The sequence below is a fragment of the Dasypus novemcinctus genome, chromosome 10, assembly GCF_030445035.2.
Source record: "Dasypus novemcinctus isolate mDasNov1 chromosome 10, mDasNov1.1.hap2, whole genome shotgun sequence".
Classification (NCBI taxonomy): domain Eukaryota; kingdom Metazoa; phylum Chordata; class Mammalia; order Cingulata; family Dasypodidae; genus Dasypus; species Dasypus novemcinctus.
Window position 1 is genome coordinate 89,390,424 of NC_080682.1, and position 9,300 is coordinate 89,399,723.

At 38.3% G+C, this 9,300-nt stretch overlaps 1 protein-coding gene across 1 annotated transcript; it reads left to right on the forward strand.

Annotated features, from left to right (window-relative positions):
* The first annotated feature begins 7,481 nt into the window (after positions 1 to 7,481).
* LOC101427964 (olfactory receptor 6B9-like) lies at positions 7,482 to 8,438 on the forward strand. The gene has a single exon (XM_004470810.1). It carries the CDS (start codon positions 7,482 to 7,484, stop codon positions 8,436 to 8,438), a length of 957 nt encoding a protein of 318 aa, XP_004470867.1.
* Positions 8,439 to 9,300: the final 862 nt, after the last annotated feature.

Below are 9,300 nucleotides of genomic sequence, written 5' to 3' on the forward strand. Positions count from 1 at the left end.
ACATGTTATCCTGATATGATACTCTAAGGTTCAAAGTGTTACTAACCCACTGGAGGCACTGACTAATAGCTGGGTGATGGGCAGAAGGTGAGTGATGGCAGGTGGTGGACATGAAGGTTGGATAGAGAGGATGAAGGATGAAAAATGAATAGGCATTAGCCAGGTGGCAAGAGTTAGAAAGGATTTCAGCAAGAAGAGAGAGTACAAGCAACTTCACAGAAACTTTGGATATATTACATAAGCACAGGGTAAGTATCTGACAAAGGCAGAAGACAGTGATGTAGAGGATATAGAGGGTAGAGGGATCAAATCTTGGGGAACTTGCTACGGTATGTAAAGAGTTCAGACCTGTAGATGGCCATTTAAACTGGAGATCTATGTTCATATTCATACTTTATCAAGATCATTCAGTCTGGAGTCAAAAATAGTATTTTGTATAACAGGGTATTCTTAAATGGACACTAGCACAATTGCCCTTCTCTCCATATGGTCCCAAGATCCTTGTGGTGCGTGTCTGCTGTATTTCTGCTGCGACTTGGACTTTCCATTTTCTTTTCACTCTACCCCTAATTTTATTCTCACTATTATCCTAGTTCTTATCTAACTTCCTCTGCCTTCTTGGAAAATCTGTTTTCTCACTTGTACAAAACCTATCTGACTAACCCACTTCAATTCTGTTCCTTTGGGTCAGCAAGTCAGCTCCATCTCTGACCGAGCCAACACTCTTCCTAATCAGGACCTTCAAAGGTAGGAAATAGGCAGTGATTGGGTGGAACACTAAATAAGATATCAACGTACTGTGTGTGTGGGCAGGGGTGGTTGTGTAGATTCAGAGATTAGACAAAGGGAATTCACTTGTGGGAGCATGTAGAGCATTACAAATATTAGGTCTTCAATGTTAGGAAGCAAGTAGCTCATGGAAAACTTCTAGAAAAACCAATTTTGAAATTTTGAACTAATCATAATGATTAAAATGGGGTATGAAAGCTAAATTCATGACTGATAAGTTTAGATATGAAAGGTTTGAATAAAAAGAAAAATTGGTTGGTTTAAGTATGATTATTAAGCCCAGAGATCAAGATAGTACACAGGATGATAAAAATAAAATGAAAAAATAAAAACAATAAAATAAATGAACAGGCAAAAAGTAGACTCTTTGCTACCCAATATTTGGAGTGTGGATTGGGAGTGTGGCAGCAGACACAGAGCTAGGCGGGAAGCAGCACTTAAAGAAGGAAGGTTATTTTGTAGTAGAAAGAGTATAGACCTTGGTGATTGACAGGCTTAGGTTATAATCCATCTCTCACATTTAGTATTTATGTGAATTTAACCAAATTATTTACTCTCTTATCTGTAACATGGGACAAATAATATCTACCATATTTAGTTATTATATGAATTAAGTGAGACAAAGTATGGAAAGAAGCTAGCACAAGTTCTGCCATATGATACATGTCCAGTAAATGATGACTATTATTATTAGACAGACTATAAGGGCTTGGAGATAGCAAAGGCAGGGGTGAATAGTGAAAATGATGAGGACCAAGTAGGGAAACTGGGTAAAAAGTGAGCAGGGAGAATGTGTGGGACAGTATTTTCATGTTCCCTTGTTCATATACACAGAGTGGTGGAATATAGGTAGAGACCTAGGTAATTCCCCAAATCAAGACAGTCCATAAACTCGCTCAAAGTTCCATAGTAAATCTGAATCTTAAAAAGGAAGAGAGCTTAGACTAATATAAGGGAATATGTAAATGGAACTCATCTCATTTTCTGCGTGTGGTCAGTATGATGAGAAATATTCAAGCAGATGTTACATGACTTATTGAGTATGTTGGAAATGGAGAGAATTACTACAAGTTTATAAGAATAAGTGTAAAGTAAGAGGTCCAAACATAGATAACCTCTTCCTCCTGCTTGTCTTTGTCCTTTTCTCTTCTTTACACCACAAACTCTTTCTAATAAAATGCAGATCTGTCATTAACTCTTTATCTCTTTATTCTCTGCCTTTGCCCTTGCTATTTTCTCTCATTACCTACCCCTCCAAACCCCCACAATACTTCATATTACTGTTTTGGCACCTGCATGTTAAAGATTTTCTGGGAGTCCAGAAACAAAGAATTCATCTCTACTCTGAGTTTCCACTGTACTCAAACTTCAAAAGTTATGCTTGTTATGTTATATTCTAATTTTGACTTCCCTTGTAGCCTTCTTTACTAGACAATGTCTATGTATCTTGGAAAATACTGATAAAATATTTTGGCAGTAACTGGAAATACTTGGTAGAATTGAAGAGGAAAGATCTGGAGTGGAGAGAAGAATTAGGGCGCAAGAAACTAACTCTAATATCTTTAAGTTGGAAAAGACATGTATGTTACCAGAAAGGTAGCAGCAACAGAAAATAAGCAGCTGAAGGGAAGGAAAGAGAGGGGTTAAAGGGTAGTATAGTGATCTGAAGCAGACAAGAAAAGGAGGAGAGATAATTGATGGCCTGCCTTTAAATATTGTAGGACACTTTTCAGATAAGAAGAAGCTGCAAGAAGAATTCTAAAAACATAAACAAGATCAGATCATTCATCTGCTCAAAACCTTCCAAAGTTACCCCATTCCACCCAGAGTAAAAGCCAACATGCTTACATCTGCATACAGGATATCTCCTTTCCCCCAAATTCCTTGTCTGACTTCATTTTCTACAGGTCTCTCCTACACTTTGCTCCAGCCATTCTGGCCTCCTTGGTGTTTCTCACACTGTGCTGAGACCCTAGGGTCTTTGCACATGTGGATCCCTTTTTCTGGAAAGCTCTTCTACCAACTGGGCCCATGTCTAATGCCTTCACTTTTTGCAACACTCTGCTCATCACTCTTATGCTGACCACCCTATTTAAAATAAGAAAATGCCATCAACTCCCTGCACTCCCGTTTTTCCTTATCTGCTCTATTTCTCCTTAAGACTTAAAAATCCACACATTTCTATCCTCATAGTATTTATTGTTTATCACCTGTCTCCCTCTCCTAGGTTGCAACTGCTTAAGCTCAGGGCTTTTTACCTAATTTTGTCTGTTTATTTCCACTGAGGTATTCCAAACTTCTGGAAGAGTCTGTCACATAATAGGTGCTCTCTAGTTATTTCTGGAAAGAATGGATTTAACACACAGGAATAGATGGGGTAGATAATAGTATGGGATTTCTGAGAAATAGGATCTAGAGCTGATAGCAGGACTGGTCTTAGATGAACTAAAGAAGGAATGAGCAGAGATGGTCAATGGAGACAAAGGACATTAATGATTTGTAGTGAGAGGAAGAATAACTTCTTTTTTAAATTTTTTAAAATTTTTGTCTTTATTTTTTTAAATGTTACATTAAAAAAATATGAGGTCCCCATATACCTCCCACCCCCCTCACCCCACTCCTCCCATAACAACAACCTCCTCCATCATCATAGGACATTCATTGCACTTGGTGAATACATCTCTGAGCACTGCTGCACCACATGGTCAGTGGTCCACATTATAGTTTACACTCTCCCCCAGTCCACACAGTGAGCCATGGGAGGACATACAATGTCCAATAACTGTCCCTCCAGTACCACCCAGGACAACTCCAATCCCCGAAAATGCCCCCACATCACATCTCTTCTTCCCACTTCCTACCCTCAACATCTACCGTGGCCACTTCTCCACATCAATGCTATATTTACTTCCTTTACTAATCACAGTAGTTTCAGAATAGAATATCAGTAAGTCCACTCTCATCCATATTTTATTCTTCCATTCTGTGGACCCTGGGATGGTTATGTCCACTCCACCATTATATCGAGAGGGTGCTTAGATTCCACTTGGATGATGGATGCAATTCTCCTGCTTTCAGTTGTAGACACTCTTGGCTCCCTGGTGTGGTGGTTGACCCTCTTCAACTCCATGTTAGCTGAGTGGGGTAAGTCCAATAAACCAGAGTGTAGGAGCTGAAGTCTGTTGAGGCTCAGGGCCTGGCTATCACAAGGACAGTCCAGAGTTACCTCATTTATCTGCTCAGAGTTGGGAGAGGAATGGAATGGCACTTGGAAATCAGAGGCAGGAATTTTGGGGAAAAGTGGACAGTGAATTGACTGAAAACATGTTGCAGGATAGTTAGTCATTATTTGTAGCACAGTAGTGTTCCACAGCCCTAAGTTTATGGTGGCATCATTATTTTCTTGTTATTTTTAAAAATTTTTACAAACATTCCCTGTTCCTCCTTTCTCCTATCCTCCCTTCCCTGGTAACCTGTAATCTGCTTTCACATCATTTGTCAATTTGCAATGTCACATCATCTCTTATAGTGGTATTATAAAATATTTTTCATTATGTGCCTTGCTTATTGCACTGAGCAAAATGATTTCAAGGTACTTCCATGTTGCAGCATGTCTCATAACTTCATTTTTTCTTAGCAATGAGTGATATTCCATTGTGTGTACCTACCACATTTTCTTTTGCCATTCATTTATTAATGGACACGTGTTTTTACAGCTTTTGCTGTTATGAATAATGCTGCTATAAACATTGGTCTACAAGTATCCATTTGAGTCCCTGCTTCACTCTTTTGTGTGAATTGGAAGAGTGAGGTCAAATGGCAATTCTATATTTTACTTTTTGACTAATGTCTACTTTGTCTAATATTAATATAGCCACTCCTGCTCTTTTCTGATTGCTATTTGCCTGAAATGTTTTCTTCCAACTTTTCACTTTCAACCTATTTGTCTCTATGGAGCTAAGATGGTCGTTTTGTAAACAGCATATAGTTGGGTCATGTTTCCTTACTCATTCTGCCAATGTCTGCCTTTTGGTTGGAGAGTTGAATCCATTTACATGTTGGAAATTACTAAGAAGGCAAGATTTACTACTGCCATTTTGCTATTTGTTTTTTGTAAGTCTTATACCTTTTTTGGTCCTTCTTTTCTCCATTACTGCTTTTTGTTTCTTTAGATCATCTTTTATAATAAGCTATTTTGAATTACTTATCTTTTCCTTTTGTGTATTTTTAAGTTTTTTTTAAATGTTTACCATGAGGATTACATGTAGCTTCCTAAGCCTATTGCAACTTTGTTTGTGTTAATTCCTACTTGACCTCAATAACCTACATATAGTCTGAACTTATATGCTCCATCCCTCCCTTTGATTTTGTTCTCAAAAATTACATCTTTATACATGTTGTGCCCAGTCAAGCAGATTTACACTTGCTTTTTATGCATTTGAATTTTAAGCTTTTCAAGAAGTAAAAGACAGTATCAAATGATAAGTGAACAATACTAGCATTTGTTTATTTATGTTGTTACACTGGAGATCTTCGTATCTTCACCCAGCTTTGGCATGCTGCCTAGTGTCCTTTCCTTTCAGCTTGGAAGACTCCTTTAGCATTTCCTTCCTGCAAGGTAAGTCTAGGAGTAAGGAACTCCTTCAATTTTTGTTTGCCCAGAAATTGTGGTCATTTCTCCCCTACATTCAAAGGACAACTTTGCTGAGTATATTATTCTCAGGTAACTTCTTTCTTTCAACAATTTAAATATACCTCCCAGTCGATGGTGACATCGTTCTGTCCTCTTATGTGATTTTTCTCCACCAGGGCTCTGCTGCTCAGGTGCAAAGAAGGAGAAAACCCACTGCTTTCTTTGAGGCCCCTGCACGGGCAGTGTTATGCCCTTCCTCCAATGGGCTACTTGTGGTTGTGTTGTGGCTCAGACACTTTGGAATGTAATGGCTGGTTCTTTTTAATCTCCTCAAGATTGTGAATGGAGGATCTGACTTTTTCATCTTTACAATTTTAGGATTTAGTGTAGGCCTAGACCTCCAAATAAATATCCATTAGATCTTTTTCATAACTACCAATAATGCTATAAAAATTTTCTCTATTTATCATTTGTTATAGCTTTTAATATTCTAATAGAATGCTTTTGGCATTCATAAGGGAATTGAGGTTTAGAAAATTTAAGGCCTCCTTAAATAATCATGAACAATAATTCAGATATTCCTATTATTTGTCCCACTGGTCTGGAATTTTCTTAGCACACATTTTGATTATTGGGGCTCCATTTATCCTGATTTTGTTACTTTAAATTTTCCATGATTTTGGAAAGTTAAAACATTTGTGGATGTGCATTCACAAATGAAAACTCCTTCAAAACCTTGTTCTCTAATTTTTCAGTTTTAGCCTATGTGCTCCCATAACACTTGGCAAAAATTTCCTCCAAGAGAGTTGTTTAAATTAATTAAAGGATTATCCAAATGGAGAAAGGAGAAAATTTTGAGTTTTATATCTATTCACTTTTCCAACACATATATCAATTATGTTATTGAGATGTAGGGTTTTAGGTAAAAAATTGGTACATATTAAAAACAATTACTAAACATGTAAAATTCCACGTCTCATTCTTCTTTCCGATTCCCTGATTTCTGCCTCTCTCTTTTCTGTAAGTCATAGGCTATCTCTGTTGATCTCCTTAAGAAGTATGTTTCCCTTTTATTTTCATTTTATTTATATCTCAAGGGAACATATATCTCTATTTTTCTTTCTTCTATGCCCACGTTCAAAAGTGACTTTAAATTTCAGTTTTCTCCTCAGATCAATCATGCCCTGGAAAGCCAATACCCTTCTGATTGTTGAACTTTCTGAGTATCTCCTCCCAAAGCAACTTCTTGTCCTCAAGCACTGTCCATAATAATGAGTAGTTTCAGGATCAAGGAGTTGACAAAATTGGTCAAGTAAGACTTTTCCTGGAGTGAAAAAAAGTGGTTTTTTTTTGAGGCATCTTTGAGGACATATAAAAATCTCAAAAAATAATCTGAGTTAAAAACTATTTACCAATGTTATTAAGAGTCACCTGAAAAGCCAAAATGTGTTTGAAAATTCCAAGAAGGTAGATATCTGTTCATCCCATTTTTGCACATAGCCTTAAGAGTATGCAAAAGAAATATTAACCACCACTGCCAGAGTCTTCAAAAGGTATCCCAAAATAGCTGAGGAGAGGCCACAGTCAGTGTTTTGCCTGCCCAGTAGAATTTTTTTCCAGTTGATATACTGCTTCTATTTTCTCCAGGTTTTTAGTTTCTCTGCTTTCCTGCTTTACTTCCTGGACCATCCTTGAACATTTATTCCAACCACCATGGCCTCCTGCCTTATAGCTGCTTCTGAAATTTAGGGATTGGTGATAAGGAAAGCATTTACTTTCACTACTATCTACGATCTGTTTCTGATCCGGATCTAACAGCCTGAGTCCTGAATATGACCATATGATTCTGCTTTGAGATCCTTAGATTTGCATCTCAGGTAGGTGGTTTTCTGGTCCTGTTGTGTCCCCTGATTTTCTGGGGAGGATCTTGGGGTCACTCATGACTACTGGATCCTGCCAGAAGGATTAATTTAGTGATAAAATGCCTGTAACCTGACAGGCCCTTGCTGATAAGTTGGCATTATTACTATTAAATCCATTGTCTTTTGGTGTTCAAAATATGTGGAAGGTGAACATCACCAATATTAGTGAGTTCATCCTGTTGGGCTTCCCAACTGCCCCTTGGTTGCAGTTTCTGCTCTTCTTCCTCTTCCTCAACACCTACTTATTTGTGCTGTTGGAGAATTTGGTCATCATCTTTACTGTATGGGTCACCTTATCCCTGCATAAGCCCATGTACTATTTTCTGGGCACCATGTCCTTTCTGGAGACCTGGTATATTTCTGTCACGGTGCCCAAGATGTTGACTGGATTCCTACATCATCCCAATACCATCTCCTTCCTTGGCTGCATGACCCAGCTCTATTTATTGATCTCTCTTGCCTGTACTGAGTGTGTGCTTTTGGCTGCCATGGCCTATGACCGTTACGTGGCTATATGCTGGCCTCTTCGCTATCCAGTCATGATGACCACAAGGTTTTGTGTTCAGCTGACCATCAGTTCCTGGGTGAGTGGTTTCACCATCTGCATGGCAAAGGTATACTTCATCTCACAAGTTGCCTTCTGTGGCAACAATATCTTGAACCATTTCTTCTGTGATGTGTCTCCCATCCTCAAACTGGCCTGCATGGACTTTGCTATGGCTGAGATGGTGGACTTTATCCTGGCTCTCATCATCCTAGTGTTTCCTCTCTCAGCCACTGTCCTCTCCTATGCCTTGGTTATCTCTACCATTCTCCACATACCCTCAGCCAGTGGACAGTGGAAGGCCTTCTCCACCTCTGCCTCTCACCTTACAGTGGTGGTCATCTTCTACACAGCTGTGATCTTCATGTATGTCCGACCTCATGCCATTACCTCATTCAACTCCAACAAATTGATTTCAGTCATATATGCAGTTTTTACCCCCATGTTCAATCCTATCATCTACTGCCTGAGGAACAAGGAGGTCAAGCAAGCCATCCGAAAGACCATGGCCAGTGGTCGAGCCCTTTTCTTGAGAGATTCTCTTTGCTGAAGAGACTCAGTCACTGCTTTTCTTTTCACCATTACTGATTCCACCTCAAAAACAACATCCATTGGGGTAATTCTACAATTATAAACATGCTTACTTAGTAGAATGATTTAAGGAAATGGGTACAGCTTTCAGTGGAAATTAACTTTTCTGCCAGGTCTTAATCAAATAGTTTCTTTGACACAACAGTGAGTGAACTAATTGAAACTCTAAGAGACATAATTAGTAAAAGAGTTATAAAATGATTTTATTTTTATAAAGGTAATATTAAGAAAAAAATCAGTTATTATCCAATGGTGTTTAGAGTTCTTTTGGTGAGGTTTTTCCATTTTGATTTTGTTTTGCTTTGAAATTCTTCTCTATCTTAGAAGGGGAGCATAACAGAGCTTCTGCTATAGTCAAAGTTTCCAGGTAAGGTCTGCTTCTTACTTCCAATTGGTGATAGAGCTGGTCTTTTAATAATGAACTGGCCTTGATATCTCATTTTAATTACTTTTCAAAATGTAGGAAAATGAAAGGCAAACTTCCTTCAGTCTCTGATAGATACATAATAAAGTACAAACCATGGTAGAGAGCAAAGTATGTATTGAGTCATGTAATATCTCATGCTTTAGTTATTTTCCTTTGTAGAAACCTCTACATATAATTTCAAAAAGAAATAGTCAGAGGCAAGACCATAAGAAAACCAGTTGCAGTTGGTGATGCTCACCCCTTTTTAGGTACAAGAAGCACTGGCTAGACAAGATGCAAAGTGCTTTGGTTTTGACGGCTCTTAACTGAATGTGCAGGATTTTCCCAGGTCTCCCAGAACATTCCCTTTCTCATCTGTTTTTCTTTTGATTTTGGGAAGGTAGGTTCCATACTG